Source organism: Dermacentor albipictus, chromosome 4, assembly GCF_038994185.2.
Source record: "Dermacentor albipictus isolate Rhodes 1998 colony chromosome 4, USDA_Dalb.pri_finalv2, whole genome shotgun sequence".
Lineage (NCBI taxonomy): Eukaryota > Metazoa > Arthropoda > Arachnida > Ixodida > Ixodidae > Dermacentor > Dermacentor albipictus.
The window spans coordinates 116,675,580-116,695,132 of NC_091824.1; the positions used below are offsets into that span (position 1 = coordinate 116,675,580).

The following is a 19,553-nucleotide window of genomic DNA, read 5'->3' on the forward strand; positions in this document are numbered from 1 at the left end:
TGTATATACACACAGCCAACATTTCAGTTAACACGTTCAAACATTTTCATAAATGTATTGGCACTTGTAATGTCAACGTTTTTCGGTAATGCATTGCACTGTTTATTGGTCCTAGGAAAAAAGGAATATTTGTATGGGTCATTCGATGCATTAGGTCCTTGATCATTGTTCCATGGTTCTGGCGAGTGTCAGCACGAATGTGACTCAAAGGGCAGTTCTATAGCTTGCAGCAGGGCTACCATCAGAAGTCATTACCTTTAGTCCTGACGACCTTACGAGATAGAGCTCTGCCTGTCAAAACTTTGCAATTGCACTGACATTGAAGTCTCAGAATATGGCTGTCATCACGGTGCAGTAACCTGATCTGAGCAGGTGACCAACTGGTTGGGTTTTATGTTTCGAAGCAACATTAGAGCTGCGAAATCCAGCAGAGGGCTCTTGTTTACATATAACTGTATTCTTTAGCATGTATCCAAATCAAACTACACAGGCATTTTTGAATTGCATGACCACTGAATTGAAGCCACAGCATTCGGGAATCAAACCCGTGACCTCATGTTCATTAGCGCAATGCCATAGCACTTGGAGTCATTGCAATGGGTGAGAAAGTAGGAGCACCACACAGGACATGAAATGAGCCCGACGTGTCTTCTATTGTGCGTTCACTGCAAGTATGTGTATGTGCTACATAGGGTGTCCCAGCTAACTTTCATGAAACTGTTCCAAAGAAAAAAAAAATTTTAAATAATGCTGCAAGATATGGTTTTAAGACCTACTTTGTTCAGTAACCAGACCTCTTACAACTGAACACCGGAGGTCTTATAATTGTATTTGCACAGTGTTCCTTAAATCTTTGTTTTTTTTTGTTGTTGTTGAACAGCTTTGTTGTTGAACAGCTTGGCTAATGTTAGCTAGGGCACACAGTACATCTACATCGGCAACTAACACACCTGTAATATATATAAAGTTGTACTAATGCAGAAAAATGAAATGCAAACAGGAATTTATATAGTAGAATGCCCCTGATTAGTAATAACTTGGAAATGCAATTTCAAACTGCTATTATATATCTAATCTCCAAAGATAATGCAAGCCCACATCAAAGAGTACAAGTTGAAATTGCGCTGACGCCAAATGAAATGGTGAACGCAGAACTGAAACGATGCATTCTAGCGTGTTCTAAACTTGTTTGAGTTTCACTTTTCCTTGACAATACATTCACTGCAAGGTGAGACTTAATAATAATCACATTCCGGATAACATCACTTAAGCAAAATTTTGCATGACTCGGCACCAGATCTGTTGGCACATATATCTAACACTGTTTCCAGCTCTTTTCTGTCTGCTCTCCCAGATGCTGGGTCGTCGAAAAGCCGCAAGGGGAGAGAACTATGGGGTGTTTCTTGCCAGCTGCTGGGTTGACTACTGCTCATGGCACACAGCACAATCCGAGCTCTGGTGCGAGCACTTGGAACACCGAGCTGCCAGAACGAGCCTGGCTTCATGAGAAGAAGATTAAGCCGGCAGGTTGCTGGCCTTAGTGTCTTTCTTGAGGGCCACGGCTGAGTCCGAGAAACCAAATTTCCACAGTGTAAAGCTCGCCATCTTTGCAAAGTGCCAGAACATTGTTGGCCATTGGATGTGTCCAGTGCCAAATCATGTGAAATCTTGCAAAAGTGATCGTATCCCCAAAAGCGATTACTCAAGAATACCACCAAAGTATAAAATGAGGGACACAGCTCTTTGCTGCAAACAAATTGAAGACCGTCCAGTGACACTTGGCTGTACCTCACAACCCTTTATCCTGGTGTCGCGCGAATACAGCCTGAGTTCCCAGCAGGTCGCAGCATTGGTGTTGATGGCTTGGCTAAGCTTTTCTAATGTGGCGTAATGTTCCAACTGAAACTGGTATGCGAGCGTGATATGCAGGGCCTTCAGGTAGGGCTCCACTTGGATGCCTATGCAAAGTGAGAAAAAAGCAAGTACAATGACCTAAGGCAGGCAATTGTTACTATCAAAATCACAGTGGCACTAGGTTTCAAAATGTTTCAATAAAGCTCTTAGTCAAAACAATGGGTACACGCGATTCTATTGAAAGCTATGAATGGTTTAACCTTACAGACCAGAGAAGACATGTTGAACTACCTTTCACAAGAAAAGGAAATTACAGGTTTGTCAACCAGTGAATTTGTTTTGAATATCTTTCTTAAGAAAAGGAAATCACAAATTCAACACAAAAAGAATGGCACGAGGAAGACATGTACAGACAATGTTTCCCGCTGAAGCTTTGAGTGGCCGCTTAGTAGGCCCAAACAGCAACAAAAAGAAAGTCCCTCTGCCAAGTTATATATATAAGACAAAAATACCTAAACATATGTACTAACACTGTCACTGACACAACAATGTAGAAGCAAGGAGCTTGACATGCGAAGCATCCAAGAATGATGCACTCAAAAAAAAAGTTAAGCAAAGGAAGTATAATATATTTATTTCATGCATATGTACAAGCAAATAAGTGCACAAAAAAGAAAAAAAGAAAGGAAGGAAAGGCACTAAGCAAACAGCTCACATTCAAGATTGGTGGGGGTACATTATTCCATACGACTGTTTCGTTTTTGTGTTTACTGCAGCTAGTGAAATGAGCAGTCAGAAGCTTTATAAAAGGAAATACTATATTGTTGAAAGTAGGGGCGTGTGAATGGTAAATATTTAATACTGAATCAAATACAAATCGAATAGGAATTGAATATTTCTTGAATAACACGCACCTATTTTCACCATCATGTTCAAAATTATGCTAACAACCTGATATATTCATGTTAGCAAGCTTATGCAATTACATTGCACATTATGAGGCATTGTTTACAAGAAGCACAAATGGGACATTAGGCACAGATAAGCAGTTTGCATACTCAGTGCCCATTACTGAGGCCTGAAACATCTCCCCGAAGTGACATATAGCATGCTACACTGAATATGTTCTCGTGCTCTACTATGTCTACTACGTCTACTATGGCAGCATGCATAAAATTTATATCACTTTTGCTACAATTTTACATTTCATTGTGCACAGCTGTTGATTTGTTGTATTGTTATGGATGGGATGGGCTTATTTACAAGAAGATAGATGGCTAGCGTAGAGCAAGGGACAGGACGGTCATGCAAGGCCAACAGGCAGCGACCAGCTCCTTGTGACAGCTTCTCCGGGGGCAGACGAAACTTTCCGAACGAATTACACAGCCCAATGGTGGTACAGTTTGAGTCGGGCGGAATGCACGAATTGCGTTTCACGTGACCGCCATTTGTGCGAAGTCACTCTTGCCATGATGTATGTCACACCACTCAAGCGTTTCAGTATAATGTATGGCTGATGTATCGTGACAGAAATTTTGTGTACAGTCCCTTTTTCTGTACAGGTGTCCAAAGCCAAACAAAGACCCTAGGAGTAATGGGACGAGCATATGTCGAGCATCATAACGAGCCTTGGCACGATCTTGAGAGGAGAGAGTCCGGAGCCAAGCCAGTCGACAGGCTTCTTTGGCACGACATAAAGTCAGGCCTATTGAAGAGTCATCATGTGGATACCAGGGAAGGATGATGTCGATGAAGCTTTGGGGGTTGCGAGCATACAGAAGAAAGAAAAGAGCATAACCTGTGACTTCATGCTTGGCAGTATTGTAAGCATCCGTAACAAGTGGTGAAATAGAATCCCAATTTTTGTGATTTGTGGAGACATACATAGCAAGCATGTTGGTCAGGCTACAATTCGTGTGCTCAGTGAGGCTGTTTGTTTGCGGGTGGTAAGGGGTCGAGTGCCAGCAATCACATCTACAAAAATGTAGTAATTCTTCAACAACGTCTGCAGTAAACTGCCATCCACGATCACTAATCACAACTCGTGGAGCGCCGTGGTGGAGAATTACGGAGTATAGCAGGAAAGATGAAATGTAAGCTGCTGTAGCTGAAGCAAGTGCCGCCGTCTCAGTATATTGGGTCAAACACTCCATACACACAATAATTCAGCGACATCCGGTAGTAGACTTGGAGAAGAGACCCAGCAAGTCGACACCAATTTTTTCGAATGGCAAGGTCAGAGGCTTAACTGGCTGCAGGACACCTGCAGAAGGCATCATTAAGTGCTTATGGCATTGGCAAATTACATAGCTGGAAGCATACTGCTTCACCATTTTCCAGAGCTTGGGCCAATAGAAACGGTGGCACAGTCGGTAGAACATCCAAGCAAAGCCAAGGTGGCCTGACCTGATGTCATTGTGCATGGCCTGAACGATCATAAGTCTCAATGTCTGGGGAACCGCGAGGAGAAGTAGAGTGCCGTCAGCAGAATAATTTGTCTTATACAGTAAGTCGTCAACAATAATGAAAGGTAAGCCTCGTGCAGATGGCTGAGCGACATCAAGAATAGGTCTAATGGAAGGGTCATGCTGTCAATCATGTTTGAAGGCGGTGGCATCAGGAAACTGTTTGGAGATGGTAAAGAGGTATTCATCTAAGTCATCGTCCCTATCTCGCATGCTAGCTAATGGAAGGCGAGATAAACAGCATCGGTGTGACAGTGACCACTCTTGTATGTGATAGAAAAGTTGTATTCTTGAAGCCGTAATGACCACCGAGCTAATCGGCTACATGGATTGCGTAGTCAACCAGCAAAGAGAATGGTGGCCTGTCACTATGGTGAGGTGGCGGCCGTACAAGTATGGTTGAAACTTGTGGGTGGCAGAGACTACCGCGAGGCATTCCAATTCGGTTACGGTATAATTTTGCTCAGTCTTGGCAAGAGTATGGCTTGCATAGGTGATGACTTGTTGGCATCCACCATTTATCTGGATGAGCACAGCTCTGACGCTCAAACCACTAGCATCAGTGTGAAGCTCAGTTAGTGCCTCAGGATCAAAGTGGCACAAAATTGGGGCTGAGGTGAGCAGAAATTTAATTGACAGTATGTAGGCTCCCACTAGTAGTCCACGTAAATGGTGTGTCCTTGTGAAGGAGCCCCGTGAGCGGATGAGTGGGCGTGCAAAGTCCTTGATAAAACAGTGAAAATACGAATATGATCATAGGAAACTGCGGAGGTCTTTCGCTGTTTTCGGCTGGTGGAAGACATGAATGGCTGCAAGCTGCTGCGGGTCTGGGTGGATGCCTTCTTTGTCGACAAGGAAACCCAAAACAAGTGTTTGATGCTTGCCAAAGTGGCACTTTTTGGAGTTTAATATTAGTCCAGCTTGCCATATGCAGTCAGGAACAATTTCCAGTTGCTGATTGTGCTCGTGAAATGTCTTGCCATAAACAACAACAGCATCCAAGTAACACACACATATTTCCCATCGAAGTCTTCCCAGAATCGTGTCCATAAATCATTCAAATGTTGCTGGAATATTACACAAACCCAAAGGCATTACGCTAAACTCAAACTCGAAGAGTCCATCCGGTGTTATGAAGGCAGTCTTCTCCCTGTCTGGGGAGGGCATAGGTATCTGCCAGTAGCCTGAGCACAGATCGACAGAGGAGAAGTATGAGGCCGAACGTAAACAGTGAATGGCGTCATCTATACGTGAGAGAGGATACACATCCTTCTTTGTCACTACGTTTAGGCGCTTGTAGTTGATGCAGAATCGCCATGAAATCATTTTTCTTCTTGACCAATATAACTGGAGCCGCCTATGGACTATTGGACTTCTGGATGACGCCTTTCTATAGCATGTCTGTAACTTGTTCGGCGATCACTTTGCGCTCGGCTGAAGAAAAGCAGTACGGCTTGTGTCGTATTGGTGACGCTGTTATAGTATTGATGCGGTGGTGTACCCGGGAGTGCGGTGGTGAATGTAGATGCTCTTGTGCAAAGTCAAACACTGAAGCATAGCAGGCAAGGAGGTCTTGGAGCGCTTGTTTGTGGGAAGGGGGAGCAATTTATTAATCATGCTCTTAAATTTTGAAGAGTGGTCACTAAGCGACGAGCTTGCATCCATGGAAGTAGCAACTGCACGAATGCTCACAACACCATTTTCCTCAAAGCGATCTACTTTCAGTCTGGCAGGCAAAATAACCGACTTGGAGGACACTTTCACCGTCCACACGTGAGCACAACCTTCTACAACTTCGATAAGTGAGCGTGGGACAAGTACATTCTTCTTTCGAGTGTTGACGTATTCGGGTTCAATTAATCCACAGCAATAACCAACACGGGCGTGTGACGAGGTCACTGGGATGAACACTGCCGTCTGCACAGGCACACATACATGAATGGACACGAAAATACTTCTTGACAATCGGATGAAACGTTGTTGAGCGCCGGTGGTCCGACATCGCTGCTGAGTGAAACTTCACTAGACCTGCAGTCTAACGTTGACCCACACTCCCGTAAGAAGTCAATACCAAGAATAACTTCATGTGTGGCGCGTGCAAGTACAGTAAATTCCGTTCTAAATGCCTTTCCACCAACGGTTATCACAAATTAACATACTCCCACAGGACTTAACAGTTCACTGCCAACTCCGTGAAACGTGGTATTTCTGTCCCAAGCAAACATCACTCTTGGTCCTAGGCGATTCTTGAAAGAAAGACGCATCACAGACACGAAAACACCAGTATCTACCAAAGAAACAGCATTTACACCATCGACACAAACACACACTTTTTTCTTTAACATGACAATAGGCAGAGGCATTTGCAAAAGTGACCATCCTGCGACCTCAACTCCGTCGGTTGCACCAACTAGTGTCCCAGCTGGGGCGGCGTAGGCGAGTGGCAACGCTGAGATGGCGATTGACGTGTCCGGGTCAGTGGTGGAGTCAGACTGCGGTCGGATACTGGTGTGTTGTTCCTTGGCGTGTACTCTCGATGTAGCTGACGAAGAGAGACAAATGTTGCCAGGATGCAGCTTCTTGTATGCGGGGTGAATAAGCGTGATCTCGTGGAACACGCTCTGGGAGACAGTGGCAATACCTCACAATGTGTCCCAGAGCTACACAGCTGTAGCAAACAGGTGGCCTACGATTTTCATTGAAGTTGGGCGCAGATCCCCACGGCGTGTTGTTGACTGGAGATGCACATCATAGCTGTCTGTCATGTCGACATTCAAAATTCGTAGGCCGTGGCTGGACCATGGTGCTCTGGACATGGGTGTTGTAAACGGGATGCTCATTGTAGGCAGGTCGTGGCCAGGCTGACAGTTCCCTACAGTAGCGCTCTTCAATGGAGCATTGGTAGCAAACACAGTTGGCATCTGGGCCTTGAAAATGAGCCAGCTCATCTCTGATGACTCGTCGTACTAAAGCAGCAAGGTCGTTAGAGGCAGAAACGTCCACACTTTCTACGTTGGTTCCGTTGTCCAGCCGTCCGAACTTCGGAACGATGTGGCGTGTTTTAAGAGCCTCAAATGTACGACAGTGACGCCTTAAGTCGGGAGGGGTAGTGAGGTCTTCCTTAGAGATAAAAAAGATGTATACATCTTCGGCAATTCTCTTTAGTAGGTGCTCAACCTTGTCCTCATCCGAGATACTTGTGTTCACAATTCCGCGAAGCTTCAGGATTTTCTCAATGTAGGTGGTGCACGTCTCTCTTGGTAACTGCGCTCATCATGAAAGTGTCTGTTCAGCCATTTTATTTTTCGAAAGCGAGTCACCAAAGCATTTCTTTATCTCTTCGACGAAGCTGTCCCCAAGTTGTGAGTGAGCCCTCGTTATTGTCGAACCACATAAGGGCAGTTTCGGCAAGGAAAAAGACAATGTTATGGAGCTGCACAGACGAGCTCCATTCGTGGTGGCGGCTCACCCTCTGATAGCGTCTCAACCAGTCTTTAATGTCCTCATTCGCTTTGCCTGAGAATGTGTGTGCTTCACAATGAGGTCTCCAGTAGCCAGCATGCCTTGGGCGAATGCTTTGTTCCACGGTTTCCACGCGAACATCGCCTCCATCCGAATCACTCATGCCAGCGTCTCCTGGTGGTAGCCCGGCCAACCGCTTGCTGCTTCCAAGGGGCAGTATAGCTCGGCCGTCCAGTGTGATCTACCCAGCACGTCCCCCAAGATTGTAACAGATGGGATGGGTTTATTTACAAGATGATAGATGGTTAGCATAGAGTGAGGGACAGGACGGTCATGCAAGGCCAACAGGCAGCAGCCAGCACACGTCTACTTTCTCTTCTTTCGGCTCTGTCGTGCAGCACGACAATATTAAAATGCTATTACAGAAATATTCGTGTTTATGAATAGTGACTATTCCAATGGAAGACAAAATCAAATTGAACACTATTTGATTCACACACTCCTAGTTGGAAGGAAACTAGCTGCCACTAGTGAAACCAAAGCATGTGCTCTCTGCATAGCAACACCACATGGCAAGCTTTGGCATTGAAAGTGTAATGCCAAATAAAATCTTTGTAGATTCTTTCCACTTCTATGACGCTCAGCCTGCAGAGCCATCCATTGATAAGGTGACAGAGAGAACTTAAACTATAAAAACACACGTAAAAAAGTATTGAAATGCACTGAACCTTAAGTAACTCATTATTACCATTTTACTAGACTTGTAAACTTATCTGCCACCTAAAATTAAATTATGGGGTTTTATGTGCCAAAACCACTTTCTGATTATGAGACAGGCCGTAGTGGACGACTCCGGAAATTTCGACCACCTGGAGTTCTTTAACGTGCACCTAAATCTAAGTACACGGGTGTTTTTGCATTTCATCCCCATCGAAATGTGGCCGCTGTGGCCGGGATTCGATCTCGCAACCTCGTGCTCAGCAGCCCAACACCGTAGCCACTGAGCAACCACAGCGGGTTATCTGCCACCTCATCAGCCATCCAAGTGCCCATGAACAGTTCACTAGTCCTCGTCATCATTACCAGCCTATTTTATGTCCACTGGAGTATGAAGGCCTTCCCCATTGATCTCTAATAACCCTGTCTTGTGCAAGTTGACATCATCATTTGCCTGCAAATTTTCTTATTTTATCATACTATGCCATACTTGGCTACATTTCCCTTCCCTTGGCGCCCATTTGATAACACTAACGCACATAGACTATTGGTTATTGCCCCGATGCATTACTTTCCCTACCCAACTCCAATTCTTTTTTTTTTTTAAATCTTGACTCGGATATTGGCTACCGCGTTTATTCTTGAATCTACACGTTCATGAGTACCGACATTGGTTATCTGCCCTGTGCATCATATAGCCTGTCTAACTCCCACTTCTTTCTCTTAATCTCAACTGGAATATTGGATACCCCTGTTTGCTCTTTAATCCCCGACATATTCATATGCACTGACATACTTTTTGCAGTCTGCCCATATCATTCTGTTGATAGTCACTGCAAAGATGAGATCAGATACTTGTGTGCAGCATGTGCGATAGGAACCAATTCAAACCTAACTAAATGCAATCCTCATGTCTCTTGCGTAAGACCTGCCCATGATGAGTTTGTTACCACACTTACGTTTGACTAACTGGCAATGACCATTCCTGTGCTTCACTAATCTTATCTCGGCACGTGAGCGACAGGTGAATGGTCTGCTGGAGTGTAGAGTACTGAAGCAACATCTCAGCTATAAGGCATGATGTAGTCTAGACCTCCCAACTAATTCAAACCATATGGGTTTTCTTAATGCACACAAGGGACTCTGTAGTGCTGATCTTCAGCTGGAGGGTACAAATGACTGGCTGCGTCTTGTAATACTTGAGTTAGCTTTAAACTGCTTCTACAGCAACACATCTTCTTACTGTTAAGAAGATAGCCACAGTTGTGGTGCAAGGGATGTTGACAGTTGTAATTACAAATGGTGTGGCACTGGCTTTATCTTTCATATTTACCATGTACCATGCCATTGGTGCAAACACACAAGTGTTGACTGTACATTTACTTCAAATGTTTGAGAATTTAGACACCTGGCTTCCATCGAAGGTGTACTACATGCGATGTGAAAGTGAGGGATACTTTAATTACATTCTGGACACTCAAATTACAAGGGCAGTTCAGCTAATGGTGTTCCGTTCACAAATTGGAGTCGCCACAAATAGTGTGAAGTACTGTGCAAGCTTTATACTCGAGTGTCCCCTTGAAGCAATGCAGAATAGCTCACCAGATGTCGCTCTTGCCTATACAACTCAGCCGCAGTTACAACCCTCTGAGGGGCACAAACGCAATGCGAAGGCAACAGAACTGTGTGGAGAAACTTCTTATTGAAAAGTGCAGCTGCTTCTGAGCTAGTTGGCATTTTTTGGCAAAAAAAAAGTGAGCAAATGTGGAAGAGCATCTTTTATCTGTGTGTGTCACACCATAAATGAGCAAACCAACCTATCTAGCTAGCCTATCCTCACTAGCCTCGTCTGTTTTATGCCAACATCTGGTTTGAGCATGCGCAGCTTCCTACTGCCATTGCACATCAAACTTGGATGTTCATTGCTTCAATGTTTAGCTTCAACAAGATCTACCTGTGCCCTACATATGTCCATGCAGTTATCAGTGTAACAGCAGCTTCAACTTCGACGGACCTAACATGTCCCTCTGTGCACCGATGCATCCACCACTAACAACGGGTTATTATGTGCCTTTACCAGCAAATTACTATTAGGGTGCTGAAGATGTGCTTAAAAGTGCTGTGTTTACACTGCATGGATGGATTACTGTGTACTAATTACTCTTTTTCTTCCCTTGGTGAGATCAATGTGCCTGTAGGTTACGCTTGGTTCTTATGCACTCGACTTTCGACAGCCCTTTCATTCTAGGGCTGATAAAATATCTGGCCAGCACTGATATTGGCACTAACATACTCATTGACTACTTGAGCATTGCGAAAGCATCCTTGGATCATTTCAGAAAAAGGGTCAGAAAGCATCAGGGAAGTGGTCAGTGAATGCACCATGGGAGGCCACCAGGTCAGCAGTTTGACTTTCACAGCTGGAAAAATTTGATGAATGTTCTTTTGGTTCCTCTGTCACTCGCAGCAATGGCTACCACCTTTAAAGCACAAACTAGGGATGCAAAAGCATGATTATGCTCCCAATAAATTCAGTCAGGTTGAAGAACAGATTTTTTACTGCAATGCATTGGGGCAGTGACAAGTGCTGCAACCAGCACTGTTGCTAAAACATGGATGACAATTATTTTGACAAGAACAGTTGCAGTTCTCGTGCTCTGGATTTGTAGCCTAACACTTCTGCTTTAAATATATAAGAATGACATCACACTATGGTGGCACAAACTGCCCTGCATGCCTGAATGCCAGAATACTACGCCAAAAGTGCACTTATCTTACTGCAATGATTGTCAGGGGGCAAAAAATGGGTTTCGGCAAAAAAGCAAGGGCCAAGAAGATAACCAGGACCATTTTCCTTTCTGGTGCCAAACATATCAATGAAACCTCGAACAAAAAGCACTCATTTTTGACAGAAAAGCAATGCTTTGAACCAGAACTCTACGTGGGCATGACCTGACATGCACTGTCCAGGTTTAAAAAGACCCTAAAGGGAGACACTAAAGGGAGACCACTAAAGGGAAACATTAAATCAGTTTAAACTGATAAAGTAATCTTTCACAACTCTATTTTTGTTAATATTGCACTATGAGGTATATTAGTGGAAGGGAAAAGGCAGGTTGAACTTTCATTCTTTCTTTAAGTTTGCATCAGAAACCCGGTGTCGTTATGTCAATGTAAAGTCATAGATTTCTATGTATTTTATCGCAGTTTGGCCCATTGTGGCTCAGTAAAAGTTCAAACTTTTTAAGTTCAGTCGCTGGCTCCTTCAGAATATGATGTAGCCCACCCTCACCGATCAACAATTAGCAAGGACCCAGCAGACACCACCACCAAAATATCTAACATCACAACCAGCTGGTGCGTCAAGGCGGCATTGCCACCCACATTCAATTTTGCATCTTTCTGGCTTACATAACCTTTTCTCACACTAAGGGTGGCTTTTTTGCATTGTAGAAGGGCAATTAACTACAGCAGATCATGGTTATATTGCGCTGAGTTTTACACAGACGATATTAAGGAAGGACAGGACGTGGACGGACGTAGCGCAAACTACCAACTATTTAATAATGTTAAATAACGCGCTTATATACAAGGAGATATCGCGCGGGGGGGGGGGGGGGGGGGTATAAAAGATATGACAAGTTCACGGAATGTGATCATAGTTCAGGTCAGGCATACGTGGTTCACTGGCACCCGTTCGCCCTGGCAAACTCGACCTCAGCTTTGATAAGCGCGATGGACGGAGTGCTTACGCACATTTCTTTTTCTTTTGCTATCGCAAGCGCCTCCCATATTTCTCGCTCCGTTTTTGTTTTTGATGTGCCAATGACTGTGGCGCTTTCTAGAAGCGGAGAGCATTTGCATTGTTTGCAATGTGCAGCCAGGTTGCTGGGTGCTGTCAGAAGCTGGCACGTGTATTTGTGCTCCCGTAACCTGTCATTTAGACAACGTCCAGTTTGCCCGATGTATACTTTCCCGCAATCTAGTGGGATTTGGTAAACAACTGAAGTTGCACATTCCACGTACTTTGTCACGTGCTTAGTTTGACATTCCGTAAACTTGGCATATCTTTTATACCCCCCCCCCCCGCGCGATATCTCCTTGTATATAAGCGCGTTATTTAACATTATTAAACAGTTGGTAGTTTGTGCTACGTCCGTCCATGTCCTGTCCTTCCTTAATATCATCTGTGTAAAACTCAGCGCAATATAACCATGAACGTTCACCAACTAGCCCCCTTCATTGCTTTACTAAACTAAAGCAGAAAATTCACTGTAATATCCAGGCACATTTGTCGGTAAAATGCAAGCAGGTTGTGTCGATGGTATGGAATAGCATCAACTGACATTTTCTTGCTCCCAAAGGTTTTGGCTAATGCAGCTAATGTGCATCCACCACAGCAATTCTGAAGTGCATGCACAGAGGTGAAACACCACGAAACAGAGAAAGAAAGGAATGAAAAGAAAGGGGGCCAGGCTGGCGATTAGTACATGCTCATGCATTCTAGCAGGGTTAGAAATTGCCATGTTGATCACTAGATTCAACAGGTTTTACTGAGCGTGTCCCTACTGCTATCATGTGAGAATTAGGCAGCAACCACATCGAATGTACTTCTGACATATCATCAGTGAGATAGTGTTTGACATCTGTGCATTCACCTTATGCTACATCATCGTTCTGTTTTCCTGGGTGGAATGTGTTGAATATGGTTGCCAATTAAGGCATATACACCCCGGTGTGCACTTCCTTTATGATAACATTATTGTTATTGCACAGTTGAAAATCAGTGGACTGACACCGGATAGCTATGCACCAAGGATATGTTGTAAATATGTTCAGTGTGGCTGCTGCTTTGAGGTTGTTATTATTATTAAGCAGGGAACATGTGGTGTGATTCCTCGTGCAATCTAAGGCACGGCTAGTCATGCTAGCAGCAGCAACTAACAAGTTTTTAGCAGGTTCCCAGGGTGATATTTTCTAATGACCACTTTCCTGAGTTTACATTACTTGGCACCTTATGCATCAGAGTCTATGGCCAACAGCATTACTTGCACAGTAATCTCACAAAAGTGACCATTTGAGAATACCACCCCTGATCAGTCTTAGAAAACGTGTTGGTTAAGGTTTACGGTATAGCTCCTTGCACAGTGTCAATCATGCTTTCAATTTGCACTTCACTTCCTGTAGACGCTGATGCGCCCGGTGCCAAGTCATGTGAAATCTTGTGAAAGTGATTGTCCAAAAGTCCCGAGCCAGCACTACACTTTGTATTGGTTGCTGCATTGCACCACATGTATCCTGCTTTATACTGTTACGACGACCATCGTCATCATCATCACTATCATCAGAAGATGTGCAAGTGGAACATGCAGTTGAGCTAGCGCAGACATGTGCCTCCAAAAGGGAGCGATTGTCAGAGAGTGGTCTGTGCCGAGCTTACACCTGTTTCGCGAAGCAGTCTTGCTAAGGGAAGCATAAGAAGACGAGCACCATGGGAAGCAAGTGCCCAACACCTCCAGTGCTCCGATATCGGATACAACTACAAAGACAGAACACGATGCACAACCCATGGTTAGTCGTGTTAAGCGCACTGAGCCTACAAGGCAAGTATGCGGTGTGAATGCTCAATCCCCATGCGCAGCAGAGCAAATATTGCTAACCAATGTAAGTTATAAATGAAAAAGAAAATGTATGCTACACTGAGCATTTGACTTCTATTAATTTGACAAAGCTTAAGAGCAAGCGAATAATTTGAAAGTTCTGAACAACCAATTGGCATCAAATTAATGGCAGTCCAACTATACAGGCATGCACAGACTTCTGCTGTCTTAATGAAACAAGTTGCCAACAAAAGGCATTCATAATGCAGACCCCAATCGCCAAGGCACAAGAATGATACTTGTGTACAGCACTAGCATACAGCGTTCAGAAATGCCGTGTTTCCCACCTTACCATCAACATGATCAAGATGAAACAAGCAATTTGTTATGCCTTAGAACCGCTAAGCTGATAACTTTTCTAAGCTAGACTGCCTCATTATGGAAGAAAAATTAACACTTTATGTAACTATGCTAGTACCCATCTCTAGTTTTAAAATTTTACACAAGATGCTATATGACATGCATAGGGTTGCCAACTTTCATTGAAATATTTTCTGAATAATAATAATAATAATAATAATAATAATAATAATAATAATAATAATAATAATAATAATAATTGCCTGAGGATCGAATGACATGATAAAGAAAATACTAGTTTGAATGATAACTGTTGTGACTTGTACCTAAAGCGATTTGGTATTATGAACACTACTACAAAGAAGAGAGTGCATCTAGTTGGACCTATGCTTGGCACTGTATGCATGTCACATGGATAACGAATATAACAAAACAGTGACAAAGTAATTAATAAGAAAGAAATAGAAAAACAATACTCACTAAATTCGGACACCTCTCGCATAAAATAAACAGCAAGCTTTTTTAACGCGTCGTTGTGTTCTTCGGCCACAAAGAGTCCGAGAAATGTTTGTGAGGTGTAATGTTCGAGCTTAATAGACTCTGGAAGTTCCACTTTCAGCTTCTCCACTACGTGCTGCAGTGCTCGACTAAGGTGTCCAATAGCATCATCGGGAGCCTGGAAAATGACGAAACAAATTCTTTCACTATTGAAAACACATTAAAAAATGGCTGTGGCTTAGGTAAGGTTAAGCCCAGGATGCGAAGCATACTAGCCTTTATTTTAGTTGTTGAACCACTGTTTAGCCTGGTGAACTGCTGTTGCTTGGCTATATTTGGTTCGGCTAGACGAAGAAACAACTCATGCATTACTGCTTCGCCTTCAAGAGTGGAACGCGACAGCGTTCCCGTCGACCCGCCAAGGGGTGTAAGACAATGGGCTACAGGGCAGCGACTACGCGCCCCGCATTGGACGCGGTGAGCGTCGAGCAAAGCAGCGTTCGGCGCGGCAACGAAATGTGCGCCTGAGCAAGAGACGCACGCCTTAGAAACAGCTCGTTTCTAAGGCAACACCGCATTCACTAGAGGCGCTTTTGTACCGCTTTGAAGCATCGTACTCGTGGCTCAGTGGTAGCGTCTCCGTCCCACACTCCGGAGACCCTGGTTCGATTCCCACCCAGCCCGTCTTGCAAGAGTTGAGCCAAAGCCACTTCTCCTCTGTCGTGACGTCACGGTGTCACGTGGTTTCATGGCGACACCGCCGCGCCTGAGGAGCTGGGTTGAGCTCTCGTAATATGCTTCGCATAAAAATTGTCAATGAATGCGTAGATACAACTTTATTGAACATCCGGCAAGGTTTATCGTGACCCAGGCTTAGGTCTCCTAAGGGGGAACATCAAGGCCCTGCCTCATCGCCGCCTCATGGGCTGCCTTTAACGTTTCTTGACAATTCCTCACAGACGATCCTTGCACACTTTGCACTGCACGGCTCAACATTTATTTCAGTGCAAACTGTGCAACTCAAGATGACATTTAAAATTTTTCTGTCCGTTTCCTGGAAAACACTGGCTCTCACAAAAACTCTTGCAAAAACAGTAAATTTATAAACCTTTTTCTGTATCTCTTGGAAAACGAAATGCGTGTATCGAGGCTGTTGCCTAACCCTCGTGAATAGCTGTGAATGCCAAGTTGCAAGAATGTGCAATGTTTACTTCCAAAGTATAACTACATTAAAGCAAATAGCTTGGTGGCGTGACATACTGGGAGCTCTACTTAAAGCGCAAGCCACTCAAAAGTATTCTCCCAGAAAGACCACTTCATTACTGAACCATTTACTGGTTTATGAACAAAGAGAATTAAAATAGGAACATCAATACAATCAATTGGCATATTAACAATGGTTCTAGCAAGTTCAGAAGCAAAAAAAAAAGCATGTAAACTAGATATATCTGCATTTATTAGCAGCTGAATAGAAGGTACCACAGTGACAGAATGCCATTCTACACTGTGGTACATCCATAGTGAATGCTGACAAACTCAACAGTAAACTAGTGGCCACTCTGAAGAGAGACATTTCTCACACAAACACTAAACACAGCTTTAAGGCTTTGTAGCCTTTTTGTTTTGGTTATGAGTTACAACTATGAAGAGGATGCCCTGAAGTGCATTACAAAAAGTGCTTTTGGTAGCATTGAAATTGTATTGAATTCTGGGGTTTTATGCACCAAAACCCCAATTTGATTATAAGGCACGCCGTAGTGCGCGACTCCGGATTGATTCTGACCACCAGGGAATCTTTCATGTGACCTCAATGCATGGGACATCGAAATGTGGCCGCCATGGCTGAAATTTGATTCCACGACCTCTTGCTTACCAGCGCAAGACCATAGCTGCTAAGCTACTGTGGCATGTTGCTTTTGGTAGCATACAAGCACTAATATTAGAAGGAGCATACAGCAAATTTATAAATGTGCAAACTTTCCAACTTTAATTTGCACTGTTCAGAATAAGAGCCGCTGAAAATGTTGCTCTCTTTCCCCAGCTCCAAACATACAATGGTATAAGGCGTTTACGTTGGGCTAGTTGGTCGTCTATTTGGAAGGGGAAACAGCGTGTAAGATGAGGACTAAGAAAGATTGACAACACAAGTGTTGACTAAAATTGTCTTTATTGCAAAAAGGCAATATACAGAACAAGCACAGCCCCCTGCCTGCATTGAGCATATCGTCGAAGATATAAAATGATAGATAAAACAATTGTTATGTAGAAAAAGGGTGAATCATCAATTTTAAAGTAGTATTTATTCCTCAGGAACGGTCTAAAGTGCACTTTCTAAGAGCGAGATATCTTTTTTCGTTTAGAGCTATCGAAGTTGTGCTCTCACATGCATTGCCTCCTTTGTGAATTGCTTATTGCTTCAGCTATCCAATGTGAGTAAACTTGTAGGCATTTGCTCATAACCCTACATCCGCAGAAGTCTGGTAGGCACCCACAATTGTCACAATGTAGTGACAAGTTGCTCCCTTGCTTCTGGCGAAGGATGTTTTCGTGTTCTCCAAGGCGAACATTCAGGCAGCATGCGGTCACGTACGTCTTCTTGCAAGACAGTGGTATTTCGAATACAACTCTGATGGTACAGTTCCCATGCAGTCTCGTGTGCTTGACAATGCATATATCCTTTTTGGTTTCACACTACAGATGTGGTTCACATGTCTGCAGAGCTGTCCTAACTTGTTTGGGGCTGAAAAAGCAACAGAAACTTCCACTCGCTGAGCAATGTTTTTTGATCCTGTGAAATATGGTATGGACGCAAGGAATTATGCACGTTTTTAACCAGGCGTGAGCATTCTGCTCGTGCTGCGTGCTCTTGCAGAAAGATTTCAGGAACCTTTCTGCTAGGTCTTGTAGTAACGGGACAGGAAATCTCAGACTGGTCAATCTTCTTATTGAGCTTTGAAGCTCGAGTTAACCTTGCAGAAGCATGAACTTGAAATAGCATTTCAAATTGCACCAGTCCCTATTGCTCGCTTGACAAGTTTTTAGGTTTGGGTCCAGAAACCTCAGCTCTTGAGCCTTCGGAAGCTCGCTAGTGAGAGCAAAACCAGAGAGAACTCAGGCAAAGATCATGAAAGATGGCCACACGTGAACTGTACCATCGAAGTCATGTATGAAAAACCACTGTCCTGCAAGACGTACAGGTCGGTTCATTGTTAGAGGGAACACACGAGCACATGGCTCATGCTCTGTGCACTGCCATGTACGAGAAGTGGCGAAAACGAAGAACATGCACAAAATGGCACAGGAGCGGCGCACGTTACACAAAGTCTACTGTCCCCCTTCAATTCGCCTGCGTGCAGTTGGGCTACCACAGGTCTTGAGTTGCGGTCACAAATAACTCAATTTAAACGAGCAAAATTGTGCCTGACTTGCCAGCCATCTGGATGCTAAGAGCATAGAAATGATCAAGCTTTCAGAACCTTATAGGTCACATGAAGCACCGTTTTTCTGGTGGAATCTTCGCATTCGGATGTTATCGTATGACAGATTGAAACATATTCACTTCGTGGGTAGAGCATGGAAATTGACTCAATGAAATGAGTGACGCCACACTTGGTTTTTGGCACTGTTGTGCACGGCATGTTTCAGTGACCTTTTTCAGTGATTTTAGTCTGTCGAGTTGCTGGAAGATATGAAACGCCTTGTAAAGCTGCCGTTGGTGAATCAGAAACATGAACATGTATACAGTACTTTGGAAGTATCGCTCTTTTCTTCCAAAATGATAGTGAGGGAGTTACACTAACACATATAAGCAATTAGAGATAGAAGAATTTGCAGTTGCCGATGGCGCTGCGGATGTGTTTCCCTCTGTGAAATACTCGTGTGAGACACAGCACAGTGACGTTATTTGCATTCTATGCCACTGGAGCAGAAGTGAGCGTACTTATGCACTTTCCACATTTCACAGGTGGCAGTGCACGAAATTAAATGTTTCTCCTTGAAGCAGGCGGGCTCTTGACGTGCAACTGCACGGCAGGGAGGCTACACGTGAGCAAAGCAAAGTGAAGGGATAGTTTTGTAGCAGACGAAGCGTGGCACGCACTGCCCCTGCACCGTTTCGCAAATGCGGTTGGTTTCAGCCACTTTCTGTACGTGGCGCTACACGAAGCCTGAGCCATGCGCTTGCGTGTTCCCCCTAGCAGTGGACCCACCTGTACATAGGCCAAACGGGACAGAGCCCCAATTTTCATCTTGAAGAACAGGAAAACAACCACCACTAGAAGCAAGGGAGCAACTGGGCGTTACACTGTGGCAATTGTGGGTGCCCACGAGACTATTGGCAGATACCGAAAAGCTTATGAGCGTTCGATAGCTGAAGTATACATGATTTACAAAGGAGGCAACGCACGTGTGAGCATGGCTTTGATAGCTCTAAGAAAAACAGAAATTTCATTCTTAGAAAGTGCACCTTGGACCGTTCCTGAGGGATAACCACTTCCTTAAAATCAATGATTCACCCTCTTTCTACATAAAAAAATGTTGTCTATAATTTTATATCATTGACGATATGCTCAATGCATGTGGGGGCTGTGCTTGTTTT

The 19,553-nt window shown here is 44.0% G+C and overlaps 1 protein-coding gene across 2 annotated transcripts in view; it reads right to left on the reverse strand.

Annotated features, from left to right (window-relative positions):
- Nucleotides 1-19,553, reverse strand: part of Epp (Ecdysteroid phosphate phosphatase) — a 57,212-nt gene that overhangs the window by 29,779 nt on the left and 7,880 nt on the right. Inside the window, exons 4-6 of one of the 2 annotated variants that reach the window (XM_065447619.1) lie at nt 14,939-15,134; nt 13,939-14,037; nt 1,789-1,958 (exon numbers count right to left, since the gene is read on the reverse strand). In XM_065447619.1, coding sequence (XP_065303691.1) covers nt 1,789-1,958; nt 13,939-14,037; nt 14,939-15,134 — 465 coding nt within the window. The remainder of the gene's footprint in view (nt 1-1,788; nt 1,959-13,938; nt 14,038-14,938; nt 15,135-19,553) is intronic. The other variant, XM_065447620.1, reaches the window with a different exon arrangement.